The sequence below is a fragment of the Dermacentor silvarum genome, unplaced genomic scaffold (assembly GCF_013339745.2).
Source record: "Dermacentor silvarum isolate Dsil-2018 unplaced genomic scaffold, BIME_Dsil_1.4 Seq476, whole genome shotgun sequence".
NCBI lineage: Eukaryota > Metazoa > Arthropoda > Arachnida > Ixodida > Ixodidae > Dermacentor > Dermacentor silvarum.
Window position 1 is genome coordinate 37,321 of NW_023606294.1, and position 19,116 is coordinate 56,436.

The 19,116-nt window shown below is 47.9% G+C and overlaps 1 protein-coding gene across 1 annotated transcript in view; it reads left to right on the plus strand.

Moving 5' to 3' along the window:
• LOC119435132 (uncharacterized) overlaps window positions 1-18,914 on the plus strand; it is a 53,984-nt gene extending 35,070 nt beyond the window's left edge. The window contains exons 2-4 of the mRNA XM_037702069.2: window positions 14,354-14,492; window positions 18,221-18,263; window positions 18,801-18,914. Of these exons, the coding sequence (XP_037557997.1) occupies window positions 14,354-14,492; window positions 18,221-18,263; window positions 18,801-18,914 (296 nt within the window). The remainder of the gene's footprint in view (window positions 1-14,353; window positions 14,493-18,220; window positions 18,264-18,800) is intronic.
• The last annotated feature ends 202 nt before the right edge of the window (window positions 18,915-19,116 follow it).

Below are 19,116 nucleotides of genomic sequence, written 5' to 3' on the forward strand. Positions count from 1 at the left end.
ACGCTGGCCACCGGAACGCCTTCCTACTCTTCAGAAAGGAGGAGGCAGAAACACAGAAATGGAAGATAGGAAGGAGGAAAGAAAGAGCGAGATGACAAATCTCACACAAAAAGTAGAACAGGTCACACACAGGAGGGCCCGTCACTGCAGGTAACACTACTACAGAATGTTAAATAGAAAAAACAATTTCTGGGTTACAAACATTGACCGATAGAAACAACACAGCAAAAAATGGTACTACGTTCGTGCGATTCGGAGGTGTTTACCTTAGCACGAACTCACTGCGCACAGTTCTGCCACGGTAAGAAAAATAAAGGAAGTTATTTGCATGCGTTTTGCTCTCACGTCGCTCGAAAGGGGTGCGAGGGTGGTGAAAATGCATTTTCACCCTTATTTAATTTTTCTTCGTATATCTGCTACCGATCGATGCCACCACGCATATTTCCCAAAGCTGCACTCCGGAATAATACAAAAGAACAGACATGCTCGCCGGAAGTAGAGGTATCTTGACGTGACCTCGACGTATCTTTCGGCGTATATTTCTGTGAAACTATGACATGGGACTGCTATGTTGATGGAAATTGATTGTTTATTCAGCTATAGACTTAGTTGCTGATATAAAGTAGAAAAAAAATATGGCATGTTAACAAAACTGTCATCTTTTCAGCAGCATATCCTTATTTGCAACGTACGGTAGCCAGAACCGTGGAATGTAAAGAGGATAACTAGGCTACGACCATCAACAGACACTGTTGATTCAAATGCACAGACAAAATTATATCGACATATCTGTTCTGCCTTAAAAAAACTACGCGAAATATTTGTATGAAGGGTTTTATTGCTTTGACAAGTTCATGTTCTCTTTCGTGTCATCTCTATCATACCTGTTTCAAACAGCTGGATGAAGTGTTTCAATGAGGATTTGTTTATGTAATCTCATCGTGGTTTCTGTTTCTTTCTATGTGATATATTTTTTCCTTTGTGTCAACAGCGTTATGTAAAGCGCGCGCTTTGGATCAACCGCTACGAAGCTGCTCTATGTATGAGGTGGCCAGGTTCCCCTCAAGCTGCAACGTGCAGCTTTCTCGCTTGGTCATCCTCGCAACTTAATTGAAGAATACATTCAATCTCTGTTCTCTCCGCTGATAGAGGAAGGCGTAGGCTTTCACCTCAGCGTTCTTGGTTTTCTGCCTGGCCTCGGGAGCAAACAAGATGCGTTTCCTAGCGGGAGCTGGAATAAGAAGAGCAGGATGTCATGACGGCGTTCGTTATAGATTGGAAAGGAAAGCGCGCCTGTCCTAGCGAGTCATACGGTGTAGTGGCTCTCTGGCGTAGGCGTTGTTACGAGCCGGGGTTTGGTGAACCTTCAACGGCGTCTGCTTGGAGCTCGAACCAGTTTGACCATCGCAGACGATCCGGCAGGGAAGACGAGGCGACGTAAAACAAATAACACAAGTTTAATACATGGTTATGAGTGAGCGCGGTGCGCTCCCAAAGAAAACATACGACGAACGTTCAGCGTGCATGCACATGCACGCTAGGGCAAAGCAAAAGTGTTCTTCACGTGGCTGCTTGCTGACTTTCTTATACCCTCCACCATCCGGGCACTCTTCCCCTCTCCTGCCTCCACTGCAGGACAGAGCAAACCAGACGAAGTGGTGAGGGCGGGTGACCGTAGCGGGGTGAACGTCCCGAGCGGGGGTGAGATGGGCGCAAGGCGGCACGGCAGGTTTCGTCTCTGACGTATCTCTGACCCTCGCGACGGACACGTCTGTTCATGCTGACGAGCGAGATCGTTAGGCACGCCGTTTCCTATGCGTTTGCACGTGGTCCGGGTATGGCCGCTCAAAGTGAATCGTGACAGACTGTACGTGGTCCGGGCATGACCGCTCTAAGTGAATCGTAACAGCGTTTTGAGAGAGCTGAGATCAGGGTCTTCCGTCTCATCGTGATTCTTGGGTGTGCGTATGTGCGCTTGCGTGCGTTCGTGCGTGCGTGCGTTCGTGCGAACTATGTTTTGCTTTGTGACAGCGCGCGTGGGAGGACGACAGAGGAAAGAAGACACCACCCGTCGGAAGGCGGCGAGTGAAGTCGGGTCGTGAGACAAGGCGAACTTGAAAAGTGCGAACGTACATAGGCACACGGTGTGAAGTGCTGCACAGCCGACGGGTGTTCGCTCGCACGTTGCGGACAGTCATCCTAATCGTTACTTCACTTGCTTGTTCACTCTGCTTGTTCGTTTATCCTGTCACTCGCGCGCATGCTCGTTCGCTCATAATTCGCTTCTTCAATAGCCGCTCAGAAACGCCCACTCGCTCGCTCAATCACCGACTAATTCATTCGCTTTTTTATTATTTCATTGACTCAATCACTGAGGCTCATTTGCTGCCCACTTCAGTGATGGAAGTGCTGCTCCAATTGCTCCAAAATGCTCCAAAAGAAAAATGCTACTACATGCTGCTCCAAACTGTCATTTTTGTTAGTTACTGCTCCAAACCTGCTCCGAAATGGCGCTGGGAAAATGAAGACGAGGAACTTCCACCATGTGACCAACCGGTGAGCCCTAAAGAGACCAAAACAAGCTGTATATACTATAATTATCTTCGAAAACGGTGAAGCCAAACGTAGCCTCGGCTGCAGCCGAGCCCGCCGAGGCATTTCACACAATCTCCATGGTGCCTATGACGCTTTCAAATTTGAAAGCGACTGAGATTACTTCGACCTCATACTGATTATCAACTGCTGCTTTGGCAATGGTTATATGAGATTGTGGTTACTTTTATAACGTGGTGCTCAGCTTTACCGGTTTGATTTCATCTCTGCCACAAGTACTCGTGTTTTAAATATATAGCTCATTTTACTGCCCATTTAATTGTTTCTTAATTCTACTTAATTGTTTGTTTCTTACAGTTTGCGTTGATTATTGCATGTGCAGTTTGTTTCATAATAAATATTACTATTTATGAGACGCTGTGGTGATGTTTTTAACTCGAGGAGTCGTATGGCATATTTTCCATCTGCTCCGAAAACACTTGTTGGTGCTCCGAAGTGGCATTTTTTCTGCTCTGAAATCTGCTCCAAAATGTAAAATGTATATATACACCTCCATTTGCTCACACATGTAATCATGCATGCGTTCATTCACTCAATCAATAAATCACTTTTTAACTTCGCCATACCTGCCGTCATTGCTAGAAAGGAAGAACATCACTGTTCTCAGTGAGTGAGTGAGTGAGTGAGTGAGTGAGTGAGTGAGTGAGTGAGTGAGTGAGTGAGTGAGTGAGTGAGTGAGTGAGTGAGTGAGTGAGTGAGTGAGTGAGTGAGTGAGTGAGTGAGTGAGTGAGTGAGTGAGTGAGTGAGTGAGTGAGTGAGTGAGTGAGTGAGTGAGTGAGTGAGTGAGTGAGTGAGTGAGTGAGTGAGTGAGTGAGTGAGTGAGAATGAATCAACTACTGACAATAATCAGCGGTCGAGCAACAAGCCAGGGAGCGGGACTGGCCTGTAAAGCGTGCTTCGCCGTTTGAAATCCCTTGCTGCAAAGAAGTCAACACACAAAACCAAATTTTTTGCCAAGTCACTCAATATTGTAAAAAACGACGAACGAGAGCTGAGCCCGGCCGAGATGAAGGATATAAAAGCTACTCGTACTCTCGTACTCGTCTTTGTGCGCTGATATAGTTTCAGGTTATAAAAGTGCTGCACCGAAAAAAAAAGCGACCGTTGTAAGTGCACGTTGTAGAGACACAAGAAACATGGTGTAGACAACGATAGGGTCTGCTCGTGAAAGGGGGACAAAAGCTCGTCGGCCACCATTTCCGCGTCCACCACAAAGCAGCGGACAAGCAGAGGAAAGCCCCTCACATTGAGTCGATGATGGCAGACATGCCGAAACAACGCTTTGAAAATAGCTCCGAGCTCTCATCGCCAACAGCAAGGAGTGACTTAATTACTCGAACTACATGTTGTTTATATACTCTAAATAAATCATTAAAGAAAGGTCAATATAATGACGTTGGAAGAGATTTTCAGTAACGTTAGGTACGGAAGAGGAAGAAACGTAAGCATCGTGGCACCACATGCTAAGGGCGTTGTGCAGCACAGGCGCAGTCTACGTAGACATCGCAGGCGAAACTTGTTATTCCGGTGCTCGTCACGGTCAGCCTCACTAAGTAGACTTAATGACTTAAAGCTTGCTAAGTTTTGTATTATATAAAATGTCGTAGCTTCGATAGTAACAGCAAAGTATTACACAACTACACGGAGTAAGGTTCATAGTTTTATTGGCCTATAAATTGCAGTAAATATTCGCTTACTAATTAAATTTGCAAGCCTGGTGTCACGCGAGTACCGGTAAAGATGAACAGATCTCACTCGATGATCCAGAACACTCACTGCCACAACGCTGTCCTGAGAACGGCAACGACGAGCGAGTTCTCCTTCGTTCGGCCTCTCGCTTCAACGCAAACTAGAACCCCCCCCCCCCCCTCCCCTAGGCTACGGGCATGAGATCTGCGCTCTGTTCTCTCTTCTGCCCCCCTCTGGAGGCTTTGCGCTATTAACCTGAATTTACACAATAAACAATACAGGTATAGAGGGAGTGCAAAGTTTCAAGTGCCTGGGCGTCTACTTAACCCACGGAGTAAGATAAGACAGGAGCGCCAACTCCGCTCGTCTAGAAGGGACACATTCTGCAACGCCGGCTCCTGCTTCACAGCGTGTTCGCCAGACGGCGCTACGAATGAAGAAAAACTGTGCAGTGGAGAGGAGCAAAGGCGCGGGGACTCTCTCGCGGCGCCTGCTTGCCTATCCATTTTGTCGTCTGCTCCGCGCTCGCCCTGACGCCTGTAGCGCACATAACTCTTGCGGTTCACAGAGTGACGTTAGCAGGAGAAACAAGTCATGTATCATTTCATTTAATTTATTTTATACAGGCCAAATGCAGGGCATTTCTCAGGTGGCCTACATGGAACTTTACAAGGCACAGGAACGGAAAATAACAAAGATGGAAAGAAACACTATAGCAAATGGTAAGGCGATATAACGGCAGTTCGGGTGGTCTCAAGCAATGAAAGACGACAGCGAAAAGAAGTTTTTACGCAAAAGCTGACGTTTATCGCTCTTTCTTACCTGAGCACGCATCAAGTGCTAAGATGCTTCTTCGCTTGCTTCGTTGTTTCTCGCGGTGCTTTTCGTGTCGCCCGGTTCTCTTGCGAGCAGAATCGCCACATTTTCACTAAACATAATAATTGGGAATTCCTGCCAGTGTTTCCTGCTTATTACTTCACAAGAGAGGCTCTGATTATGTGTCTGCATAACTGGGAAAATCATCTCGAAGGCAAGGCTGAGGACTTACAGGGTAGCCAGCCGGTATTTACACTGGCTAACCTCCTTGTATTTCTTTCTCTCTCTCTAAATTACGGCATGTCTCCGGACAAGGAAAGGCACCTGCACTGTGTGTAGTTGTAGACAAATTTAAATTGGGCTCCTCTCGTCCTTCCGCATTGGCGTGTTCTGATTCCTCCTGGCATTCAGCATCATTGAGCTACGCCAGGCTTCCCTAAACAAATTGAAGGAACGGCTCCGCTTCGAAGTCGAGGCACTTTCTTTGCATCTAGTAGGACATCGCCTAGGTTTTTGCTGAAGTAACTATCAAAAATAAGCTGCTTCTCAAAGTGTCGCGCACATATTTTGTACATTGCTTTAAGCGCTCGCTAATGTCAGGAATTTTTTGACGCCACTGGTGCAGTAGAAGATCAGATGGCGAAGCGAAGAGCGAAAACTTTTCGCGTCCTTTGCCATAACCAGATTTACAGCCGGGGAAAAAAAAAACACTGTCCTGGTGCTCAGTCTCTTCAGGCACAAGTATCAAGATACCTTTTTCCGTCAGGCAGGAATAAGCATACTGCAGACATGGTAAACAAAGCGAGGAAGACGAAAATTTCGCACCTCCGCTTCCGCGCAGACGTAGAGGAGTGAAAAACAAGTACTTTTTTTGTACAGCGTCATTTATCGTCTGTTTCCTCTGACATCTAACAATGTTTCGTATGCGTGCATAAAAGCGCTACCGCGTGTTTATTTGCGCTTTATTATTTGTGCGCATATATTTTTTGTATTTGATTGCTGTCAAATTGAGACGGCTGAGGGTCCACGTTTGTAGCAGACGGCATGCTCTGCGGGTGCCGCGCTGCCCGTTCTGCGCCACCGTCGCCGCCGTCGCCGCCGGTCTCCGCCACTCAGCGCGTGCGCACATGGAAGCAAGCTGTTGAGTGTTTTCCACGCGCCTCGACAGATGGCGCTACGCGATGTATAATTTGCGTTGCACGGTTTGTACCGAGCGAATGCGTTGCGCGGCGGCGGAGTCGGCGCTCCTGTTTATCTTACTCCGTGACTTAACCAAGATCTAACTTGGCATACACACATGGAATATATAACAAAGAAAGCATTTTAAAAATTAGGATTAATCAAACATTGTTTGTATCCTGCCAACTCAGGAACGAAACTTCCCGTCTACACATCTCTCATCCGGTATTTGTTAGAATATGTATCGTATTAGGTTTCCTGTTGGCTGCCAGGTTCCATCTCACCGCTGCCATCCAGTTATTAGATCTTGCCGTTGGGTGCGAGAGTTGGGCAACGCTGAGGAGGACTTGGAGAACTTGAAGGTTTACTTACATTATTTACAGGATTATAACAACGCAGAGAACAGTAAAAGAGTCATCGTTATGGCCGGCAGCAAATCGGACGCTGCGGCCCGCGGCAAGAAGAACGACTCCGTTATCGATCTGCCTTTCTTTTTAGGAGCGAAGCTCCTTATAGCGACACCCGTTCCGTCCCCGTCGTCGTAGTAGTAGTGTGTAACCAGTCTGAGAAAAATGAGAAAAAAAATTCCGAAGTTGTGTCCGTAGCGCGGAATCGAACCAGGGACCCCTCGCTTCCGAGCGCGCGGCGTTAGCCCACTACGCCACGAAGCGCACATAGACACACGCACCACGATGGCAATAAATACCCAACATTGACGAAAGGCCGCGTTTCTAGCGCGTTTGTGCTAGCGCGTTACGGCCCGTGTAAGAAGCTGGTGTAAGACGCTGTGGCCTCTCCGCCTTACCTTCAACGCGTTTCGAACGCGCTGCCCAAGGCGGTGGCAAGTCAAGTTCAAGTCGAGGAACGTTTATGAATACGGGGGTATACTCTCTCAGCAGTCATGTGATGGCGTCGGCAAACGCGGTGCACGTTCCGGCATGTGTAAATGGCTGCGTAAGACGCTGTGGCCGCTCCCCTTACTAGAGAGTACTGCAACGTTTCTAACGCGTTTGTGCTAGCGTCCCCTTAAGCGGGAGATCCGATGATTCCCTCCGGAGCTTCGCCCACTCATCATCATTCACCCCGTGGATATGCTGTGATTTTTTAACCCCTTCGGTCTCTCGGGGTCACGTCATTTTCAGTCATGGTCGAGTCCGCTCAGGTGTCGTCATTTTTCTCCAATCGTAGGGGCCCGCGCAAGTGGCGTCATATTCGGCCAATGGGGACGCTCCAAGGGCTCCATTGTACGATGGCGGCCTTCGTCCGGCGTTTCCTCCTCGCCTGGTTGGCGATCAGCTGGCCGTAGGTCCCGGGTGGTTGTCGAACGGCATTGCAGCGTAGCAAAGCAACTTTTCTCGGGACTGGGGGGGGGGGGGGGGGGGGGGGGGGACAGAAGCTGCAGGCGCGGCACACGAGGTCGGGATAATCAACCGGTTTGACGAGACCGATATCACGGTCGACGCGCCCCTGCGCACCAGGAGTGACAGGTGACGGCGAGTGGTTGAGGTCGAGAATTTGACGGATGTTAGTTAATGGTTCGTATCTAACAATCGATATATGGCACCCAAGTACTCTTACGTTACAGAACCGCATAGAGTCAGTACAGAATAAGGCGGTAAGATTCATACTTTCCTCATATTCACCCTGTGTGAGCGTGGATTGTTAAAAGCAGCATCAACATTTACGCTCTGAGCACCTGACGCAAATATTCGCGTTTAACATGTTCTTATTTATATTACGGCGAGACATTTGCAACTAATCGCATTAAACCAGCACATCACATTTAATCCAGGCGGGATCATGAACATAAAGTGCAACCAATATTTGCTCGTACACTAAGGTATCAAGTTCACCTTTAGTGCAATCCAATAAACGAGTGGAACGCGTGCCAGAAAATATTGTCGCTTGCACTGAGACAAACTAGTTTCCAAGGGGAACTTCTGGAGCATCTCTATGAATAACGGCTGTTCTGATGTTTATGCGTTTCTTAGAGTTGTATAACGTTTCTTTTCTTTCTTTTCCTGCTGCTTTTACTCGTGCACATGTAATGTCACTCAACCTTTATATTATAATACTATACTTACCAGTGTCTTATATCATATCAGTCTTTCTTTTTTCCTTTTGCGCTCTTGTTGTTTATGCGCATTTGGAATTGGTAATATCTCTCGTTGCGCCTGATTTAGTTATGAATAGCATTCTGAATGTGTCGTTAACTTCCTTTATACCACGGTGTGTTTCCTTTTACCCAATCATATCTTTCTTTTTTGTTTGTTCAGAGTTTCTATATTTGACACAATGATCTCCGATGCTGAGCTGAATCGAACCCAACGTCAAAGGATTGCTCAAGCACACAACCCATGTTTTAGCAGCCACAAATATACTGGGTATGTGCCGCTTTCAATGAATTCACACCAACGCTTTATTCGCCATGAATGCACTGGGTTTGTACGAACCTCTCGCCAACTTAGAGGAAGCTTAGCTCTGCCCAACTACGACGCGGCCTATCAAATCATGTGTGCAGCGCAGGAACACGCGGAAACTGTTTCTCAACGCCGTCGGCGTTTTGCCCGCGTTCGCACCGAACGCGCGCGGCGTCCGTGACTGTTGCCGGTGCCTCTGGCGGCGGCTCGGAGGTTTTCCACCAGATCAGCACTGGACACTCGTCGAGCAGCATCGTAAGCTTTGTGCCAACTTCTCGCCTCACAACATGGCTATATAAATAAGTTTGTTTGTATATGTGTCTCACTACGTACTTAAGCAACTTCTTCACGTGCAACACATGCACAGTACATCACAAACATAAACACATCTAACAACGAAAAGGTGGCAAAGGCTTTCCCGCTGGCGACGAGTGTCCAGTGCTGATCTGGTGGAAAACTTCCAAGCCGCCGCCAAAGGCACTGGCAACAGTCACGGACACCACGCGCGTTCGGTGCGAACGCGGGCAAAACGCCGACGGCGTCAACACCAGTTCAGCGCGTTGCTGGCGCTGCTACAAATGTAAAACGCAGACACGTTTTCTGAGATAACCCCTAGACCGATTTCTTCAACGCACACCATCTTTGGGGTAGCCGGGCCATAAACACTCGAGGAAGACAGCTTCTTGACTTCACAAACAGCAATGGTCTTGACATCCTAAACGACGGCTCACCAACATATTTGCGAGGCACAACGTACAGCAGCTGTCTCGATTTAGCTATCGCTTCACGATGCCTTTCGTCTTCTGCTGCCTGGTGCACAGATGCTGAAACGTACGGCAGTGATCACCTACCTACTTATGTACAATTGAGATGGTTCACGAGACTTCCTAATTCTCATGCACAACGCACTGGGATGCTTTTCAAAACAAACTGGAAGAGTCCTGCGGCTGTATAACTTCTCCGCAAGAGATCGAAGAGCAAATTACAGCAGCAATGCACGCAACAACAGACATCGTCGCAACATCACATTCCAGAACATCCGTTGGTGTATGAGCATATGAGCATCTCCGGGCAGTCCGTCGTCGCGCCGAGAGGAAATACAGGCGAACTAAATTGATATCAGACTTGTGGACGTCACGTCGTGTGCAAAAGAAAATTCAAAGACGCTTAGAAAAGCTCGACAGACAGCGTTGGAGGTCCTTTTGCAGCAGCCTGGACCCAAGAAAACCACTGTCCATGATATGGCATGTTGTACGAGCCTTGCCATCTACTCCACAACAACGACGTCCCTTCCGAGCTCTGGCTATCAATCAGATGCGCAGTGAGAAGGAGATCGCGGAAGATTTCTGCTTACATCTCTCCGGCTCTACAACAGGGGTATCTACGCTGTTCAGGTGCGCTCCCCCAACAGTGGACGATCGTCTCGACCTTCCATTCACTCTACAAGAGCTACGTGCTGCGCTCTCTTCTTCAATACACTCAAGTGCGCCAGGGCCTGATGGCATTACCTATTCTACCCTACGCCATCTGGGCCCTCAAGCGACTGAAGAGCTTCTGGCTTTATATAATCTATCTTGGGCCTCGGGAACTGTGCCTGCACATTGGAAGACAAGCAAGATCGTGGCATTATTGAAGCCAGGCAAGTCCCATGATATGCTTTCGTACAGACCAGTGGCGCTTGCCAGTTGTATAGGAAAAACCATGGAACGGATGGTTTTGATGCGCCTAGAATGGTTTTGGAGAAGCGTAATATATCCAGACGCGATGACAGGTTCCCGAAAGGGTAGGTCGTCAATCGACAGCGTTATTGATCTAGTAACGACTGTTGAACATCAGAAACGTCGCCGTCGATTGACGGCTGCTGTCTTTCTGGATATCAAGGGTGCATTTGACAATGTTCTACATGATGCAATTTTAAATGCCCTTGAAGAATATGGCATTGGTGGCCGTATGCATCAGTGGATAGCCAGCTATTTTCGAGAGAGAACGATATTTTGACAACTCTAGACGGTCATACAAGGAACCATCCTGTCTACCGTGGGGTGCCTCAAGGAGGTGTACTGAGCCCAACCTTATTTAATGTTGTTCTCGTTGGACTCGTCAAAGAACTCATAGGCGCAGTCTCGGTCTCTGTGTACGCAGATGACATCTGTATATGGACCATGAGCTTAACGCGCTTACAAGTACAAACGAAGCTACAGCGTGCAGTGTCAATAACGTCGCAATACCTAAATAGTCGTGGACTTCATCTCTCACCGACTAAGAGTGCAGCCATTGCATTTACGCGGACGTCAATGGCCTGCTACCCCGTCATGATTGATGGCAAGATTATACCTTCGGTAACCCACTATAAGTTTCTCGGAGTCACCATCGACCGTGATCTTGGTCGAAACACATCTCTGCATTGAAAAAGCTGGACAGCTTTGCACAAATCATTCGACATATGTCTGGAAAATCGTGGGGGCCGTCCCAATCATCTCTTCTGCAGCTCTACCAGGCACTTTTTGTTGGATACCTCCGCTACAGCGCACCTGTACTTTCTCGGATTAGTTCATCTGCCCTCCGCACACTTGAAGGCACTCAGGCTCGCGCACTAAGAATTTGCCTAGGGTTACCACGATGTACTCCACATGGGGCACTATTGCAGAGGCACGCGCATGCCCAGCTCGAGCGTATCTGCAACATGAGCCAATGCGAGTGCATTTAAGGCTACTGACAAGGCATAGGAATCATCCACTGACAAATGTCACAAGTATACGGCCTGACGCCGCCTACTCAGGAGCCGTATTGTCGCAACGGGATCTACTGCCGTCGGACTTCGCACCGCATGGCATACCGGAAGCTCCACTCTGAACGATGACAAAGCCGACGGTGAAAATCTCAATCCCCGGAATAACGAAAAAGTCGAAAATGCCGCTTGCGGGTCTCAAACATTTCGCGTTATCCTACATTGCTTACAAGTACGGATATACCGAACATGTTTTTGCAGATGGTTCTGTTACACAGACCTCTTCCGCGGCAGCTTACACGGTACCTGCAATGGGGATTACGCAGCGGTTCAAGATAGGACACAAAACATCGTCTACAGCAGCTGAGTTGACCGGTATTCGAGAAGCAGTCACCATGCATAGTACAACAAAACCTCGCTAACTGGACAGTGTTCTGCGACTCAAAACCGGCGCTGCAACTCATAAGCAATTATATGAATCCCAGAAGCGCATATAGCCCTCTAATCTACGACATCATGGCTCTGCTTACTGAGGCGTCTCAATCCGGACATACCATTGCACTGCAGTGGATTCCCAGCCACTGTGGAATAGCCGGAAATGAGCAGGTTGACGCGGAAGCAAAAATGGCGCACACTGACGGGAAGATTATAAAACTTCCCTTTTGCCGCTATGACATCAACGCCTTGCTACACAACTCCATCAAAACGTCTATGGAGCGACAATGGGACAATCCCGAACATCGACAACAGCGCCTCTATAGACTTGACGCCGGTTTGCGATTCCGACTTCCACTTCGGATGCGGAGAGGCTAGGAAACACTAATCCATCGAGTACGGCTTGGTGTGGCGTACACTCACAAATACCTTCACAAGATTGGACGAGAACGGCACCCTGATTGTAGCGTCTGTCACACTCCCGAGACAATAGAACACATACTTTGCGTATGCCCTCAATATGCGACCGAGCGAAGGACACTAAAGCGTAGTGTTGACTGTTTGGACTCCCGCCCCTTTTCGGAAGCCAATGTTTTAGGCGCATGGAGAAGCGTTGATCATGCCCAGCGCACCATAAGATCACTTTTGAACTTTATGTGTGAGACGGGCTTAGACGGTCGTCTCTAGGACCTGTGCAGTGTGCAGCGCGCGAAATGTGTTTGTGCGATGACGTTCTGTGTGGACAACACTACTCCTGCGTGTAGTGTGTGAAAAGTGCACAACCGCGTATGGGGCAACGTGTGTAAATAGTAGCTCATTGTACGATATCTAATCACCTGTCACCTACCTCTCTGTATCTCCCACTTCCCCTTACCCCAGTGAGGAGTAGCAGGCTAGAGACACGCTCTCCAGGCCGACCTCTCCTCCCTTCTCTTCATTAAAATCTACTCTCTCTCTCTCCTAGACCGATTTTACTGAAATTTGTTCCATTTGAGAGATAAAATTTAATTCTAGTTACTGTTAGAAGCGGAATTTCAATTTAGGGCCTGAGGTTCTTAAAAAGAATTTTCAGAAATTCGAAAGCTGGAAAAAATATAGAAGCACGAAGTTTACAAATTAACAACTCTGCATCAAGAACAGATATCGCGGTTCTGTTAACGGCATCCATTAAATGATTGAAAGCGGACAAATGCGATATGTAAATTTATACCTTACATGAATTCGTTACGTTGTGTGCACAAGGGATCTGCAAAAGCTGTATTTCCATATTACTAAACTTTTTGAGATTCATGTGTACCATATCACTTTTATCCGCTTTAGATGTACTATTAGATGCAATTCACAGAATTGTGATACCGTTTTTCATTGCGGAGTTACACAGTTTTAAACTTGATAGTTTCGTTTTCTGAAAATTTGCGATTTTTTCCAATGTTTAATAAAAAATTGACGACCTAAATCAGAAATTCTAAACCAACAGTCACTAGATTTCACGTTTTCTTTTAAATGCAACAAACCACGTCAAACTTGGTGCAGTGGTTGCCGAGGAAAACGAGTTCCCCTTTACATGGATTTAGATTGGCGCACCCGAGCTAAAGCTTCCTCTGAGTATGTGCCACTGAGTATGCGGCAGGCAAGGAAATAATTCTCAACCTTCGCAGGCGCGCTTCTTGTCTCTTCACGCCACTAGATGGTGTCCAGAAAGGAGCGCGTTTTCAGCGTTCGCACGCACCGGTGTGCCATGCATTTCGGAGGCCACGTGCAGGTTTTGGCGACTTTTCTTAAGGAAGAGGAATCCCGCTGCCAGTACACGCCTCGTATCGAGGGTGGCAATACGTTGTGTCGATTCAATGCTAACCAGTCATCGTGAGATGCGTTCTGGCACAATGTCTTTTAGGTTTGGTTAGGTTAGGTTAGGGCCACGTGCAGGTGTTGGCGACTGTTCTTAAGGAAGAGGAATCCCGCTGCCAGTACACGCCTAGTATCGAGGGTGGCAATACGTTGTGTCGATTCAATGCTAACCAGTCATCGTGAGATGCGTTCTGGCACAATGTCTTACTTTTTGTTGTCTCTGCCTTTAGCATCATGTAGGGATGCAGAATAAACTCAACTGAAAGTTCCCTATAACTGTGTCACACAATATATACTATCGTGAGCATAATTTAGAGACCGCATTATCTAAAAAATAATAAGTATAATAAATTTGCTTTTGCGTGACCCTGCAACGCGCAACTGTGACTTGCGCTGCAGTAGTTGAACACGCACACATGCGTTGTACCACTCAATTTCCGGCTTCATTTCAACGATGCAGTTTTTATTTCGCAGCCTTCGTGGTCTCCAAACTATTGCTTGCGAATATACGTGCATACATCGTTTCTCAACAAAGGTATTGCCGAATCAGCTTTGCAGTCTGAAAGTCCAGCTGAGATTAAAGCTGTCCTGACACCGAGATGTTTATTTCTTTCCGTTCGCGCAGAGCCACTGGGTGCACAATGCTCCGGGGCGTTCGAGTGCCAGAACCCGGAAATGGTGCATTGCATGGATGGAATCTGCGCCTGCCGCTACGGACACCACAGCCCGTACCTCTGCAAGGAAGGTGGGCGCAACCGATGGATGCACACAAAAATTGGAGGACGCTTCCTTTAATAGTGGAACGCGATAGCGTTATCGGGTCCCGTTCGGATCGCATTTTTCTTTGAGTAGGCTTCACTGCAAGATGGAACGTGGGAAAGCCAGCTTACAAAGACCAAGCTTACACCGATCCCCTTAAAATCAGCTTCTTTTTTAAACAGAAATGCATTGCTGGGAAGACGTTTTTCCAGGGGCAATATAAGTCGTCTTATATTAAAATGTGAAGGCCCCAGGACCTTTCTTTATTATTTTAATAATCGTTTGATATTGCCCCGACGCGCGCGCGTGTCTAAAACGCATTCGGCAGGTTAAGTCCCAATTTGACCTGCCGAGGATGCGAGCGCCATCTGGATAGGATTTTCGCAAGTAACTTACCCGAGCGCGCCGCTGTTGGTATGGTAGAAATGCTGGAAAAGGGGTTTGTATTTGAGTTTCCTCGTAACAGAATTGGGTTTTCTCGTACATTCAAATTACAATCCGATGCCACCATGTCTGTAGGTTGTGGCTAAGTCGTACTTTACCATTTTTCTGACGGGTTTTACTGTAAGAAATTCAATTTTTGTTCACTAACACCTTGCGCCACGCAGGGCCTGCGCGGTCGGGTGGTTTGGGATGATTCTCTCCTTCGCTAACACCGTGCGCCACGCAGAGGGCCTGCGCGGTCGGGGTGGTTCGGGATGATTTTCTCCGCCACGGACGCCGGTGCCGACGCCGGATTTTCTGCGACACGGGGCCCTTAACGCTTTCGCGTTTAAAATTGGAGGACCATTAAGCTTCGCCTTTAAAGCCTGTTTCACATGCGAGCAACGGCGCGGCGGGGGTGGCGGCGGCTCAGCGCGGCACCAAGGTGTTAACCGAGGCGCGCAGACTGGAGTGACCCAGAATATTGGAGAGTGTCCAAAGCGCCGCGCGAATGCATGGGAGCACCTTTTCTTGTGAACTCCCGCGACGCGGCGCTGCCCTACCGGACCCGTGCATGGAGATTTCAGTAGCGCAGAAAAGACCTTTATCGATAGCATTTCTAAATATTAAAGGAGCTTATGACAACTTAGACAGGCAATTGTTGTGGGATATTCTCAACACGAAGGCATAGATGACGATTTCGTGGAGCTGCTGAGGGAGATATATAGAGACAACCAAGTACAAGTGGTATGGGAAGGTCGAAAAGGTAATGAAATGGTGGGAATTCACCAAGGATGAAGCAAGGATGCCCTCTGTCACCATTGTTGTTCACGCTTTACGAAAGACGACTGGAAAACAACGAATTAGGTTTTGATTTATCCAACATGCATAATGGACAAATGGTGCAACAGAAGGTCCTGGACTGATGTACGCAGACGACATTGTGCTACTAGCGGACAATTAAAAAAGATTTACAGATACTTGCGAATATCTGCGGGAATGCAGCTGACAAATCTAGGCCTAAAGTTTAGCACAGAGAAATCAGGAATTATGATCTTTAATGAAGAGACGAGTAACTTCGTGGTGTCAATTCAACAGCAAGTAATACCATAGTGAAGCAATATAAGTACCTCGGCGTACACATAAATGTAGGAAAGAATTACCTCAAGCAACCGCCAAGATAATCTGAAGATAAAGGGGGAAGCGGAATGCCGCAATAATGAAACACAGAGCACTGTGGTGCCACAATAAGTTTGAGGTGGTGCGTGGAATCTGGAAAGGAGTAATGGTGCCAGCGCTAACATTCGCAAATGCCATTCTATGCTTAAAATCGGATATCTGTCAGGTTTGGAAGTTAACCAAAGATCAGCAGGCGGTTGGCTTGGGAGCCCACGGTAATACCACAAATAAGGCAGTGCAGGGTGACATGGGTTGGGCCTCTTTTGAAGTCAGAGAAGCACAGAGCAAAATGAGTTTTGAAGAAAGGCCCAGGAACATGGATGAAAATAAATGGGCGGCTAAAGTGCACAAGTATCTCTACATGAAAGCATGGGCACAGAATGGAGGAAGAGGTCAAGGAAGTTGGCAACCAAGTGCAGGATAATCTAAACTGTAAATAGACAACCAGTGTTTCGTTCATGTGTGCAACGAACAGAATGGACAGCTGGGTTGTCACGAAACATATCACGAACTAGTTTATTCTGCGTCGTTATTTATAGTCGAAGGTGGAAAGCGTTAGGAACAGTGAGGGGAAGGTATATGCACGTGGCAATCGTGCATCTAGATAGCGCGTGCGCTTTCATCAGATATGATACATCCTCCTTCTAAACAGTAATAACATGACGGCATTAATACCGCTGGCTCGTCTGCTGGAACTGCTGGTCATAACCCAGACGCTCTGGCTGCCGGGTCTGTCGTCAGCTGCGTCGCAATGGTTGAGGCGACGGCTGTTGAGCTGCCACGGGCGAGGCTGCAGTGGTAGATGACGCCACACCTTGAAATGGGGTCTGGTTGTCGGTCATATCATCGTCGTCTGATGAGCCGACCTCATATGGTTCCTTCGTCGCCAGAAGATGCCGACGGTTGCGCCTCAGCACAGTATTGTTCACTGTGCGCACATAGAAGGATCGTGGACCGGTCGATCTGACCACCTTGGCTTTCCTGGCCCATGATGCTCCATCTAAGCGTACCGCGTCATTGTTGCCGAGAGGTGCGCCCTATGACGACTACTTTGCCGGTGTTTCTTGACGAGAGTCGCCGACATTGGATTGAAGTCCGGCAATTGTGTGCGCAGCCGCCTTCCTTGCAGCAGTTCCCCAGGAGACCGGCCATCTTCAACAGGACTCGCCCTGTAATTTAACAAGCCCAGCCAAAAACACTCTCCTGCAGCTTTTGTTTTCTTTAGCATACGTTTCACCACCTGTGGACCCTTCTCTGCGAGCCCGTTTGATTGAGGATACTGCGGGCTTGATGTCACATGTTTAAAGTCGTAACGCTTTGCAAAAATGACAAACTCTTGGCTGCTAAACTGTGGGCCGTTGTCTGTACAAACCTCGGCTGGGATGCCGTACCTTGAAATATTTCACTGAGTCTATCGATAACAGCACTGGCTGTTGTCTCGGGCAGTAGCGCTAACTTCGGGCAAATTGGACATCGAGTCGTATGCGCACAAATAATTCCTTCCTGAGTACTGAAAGATCGACACCGATACGGTACCATGGCTGAGTAGGCGTCGGTTGCATGATTACAGGCACCGATGGCTGCTTATAAGCATATGTCTTGCAGGTTGGACATCTTTCAATCAAGGACTGAATGTCTGAGTTTATGTTCGGCCAATAGACCATTTGCCTTGCTCTAGCTTTGCACTTCACCTGACCCAGATGGCCTGCGTGGAATCCGTTTCAACATGTCGCCGCGCATGCTTGTCGGTATGACTACTTTCGTCCCTTTCATTAATATGCCGTTTACTACGGACAGCTCGGCGGCCACTGGTTTCAGGGGGCCGTCGACAGGTTCTCCTTTCGCAAGCTTTCTTAATACAGTTACGGATTGAGAGCCGTTTCCTGTGCAAGTTTTCTAGCTGTCGCTTCACTTACGAGTGCTGATACGACAGTGACGGCATGGATCCCGATGTCACTTGTGTCTGCAGCTGCCTTGAGTCCAGGAACAGGTGATCGGGATAACATATCAGCAAGGGCCACCTGTTTGCCAGGGATAAATGTCAGCGTGTAATCATATTTCAGCAATCTCAGGAAAATCGCTGCACTCAGGGTGGCATATCACTTATGCCCTTCTTTGATATGTTTGTCAGGGGACTGATCACTCTCGAGGATGAGGGGGCGGCCATAAGCAAAGTGATTGAACTTTTCGCAACCGAAAGCTAAAGCCAACGCCTCTTTTTCAATCTGTGAATATCTTTGCGCCAATTCTGTCAAAGCTCTTGACGCGTAGGCGACCGGCTGCCAGCAGTCCCCATGACGTTGCAGGAGCGCCGCACCAACACCACTCTGAGAGGCATCTGCAGTTACTTTTGTCTCCAGACTCTGATCAAATATAGCAAGCAATGGTGCCTTACTTAGATCCTGACATATAGCCTGCCATTCCTTCTCGTGGGTTGGTGTCCAATCAAAGACCTTGTTTGATGAGGGAACGTAGAGTAGACGTACGCTGCGAGAGTGACGGTAGGTACTTGCTCCCAGTAGCCTTTGTACCGCCAATTTGTCCTGAGGTTTTGGCAATTTTAACAGACCGTCAACGAGATCAGGATTCGACGTAATGCCCCTATCGCTAATGATGTCACCCAGGAACAGAACTTCTTGTAGGCCAAAGCGACACTTGGATGCATTGAAGGTAAGGCCTGCTTTTTGAGCTGCTTCTAATGCTCTGCGCAGCCTCTCATCGTGTTCGGCCCTGGTCCCTCCCCAGATAAACACATCGTCTACGTACACGCGTACGCCGGGAAGGCCATCACAAACCTCTTAAGGGTTTTTGAAACACTTCGCTAGCTGAAGCTATGCCGAACGGTAGTCGAAGAAAGCGACAGCGGCCGAAGGGCGTCGCGAATGTGCATATCTTCGATGATTGTTCGTCTAAATACCCCTGACACACGGACAAAAGTAAAGTCCTTTGCAGGAAAACCCTTTTGTTACACCGAAGAAGGACTCTTTGCAGAAAGGAGTTGCGCGGATGACATACGGCAGCGCACTA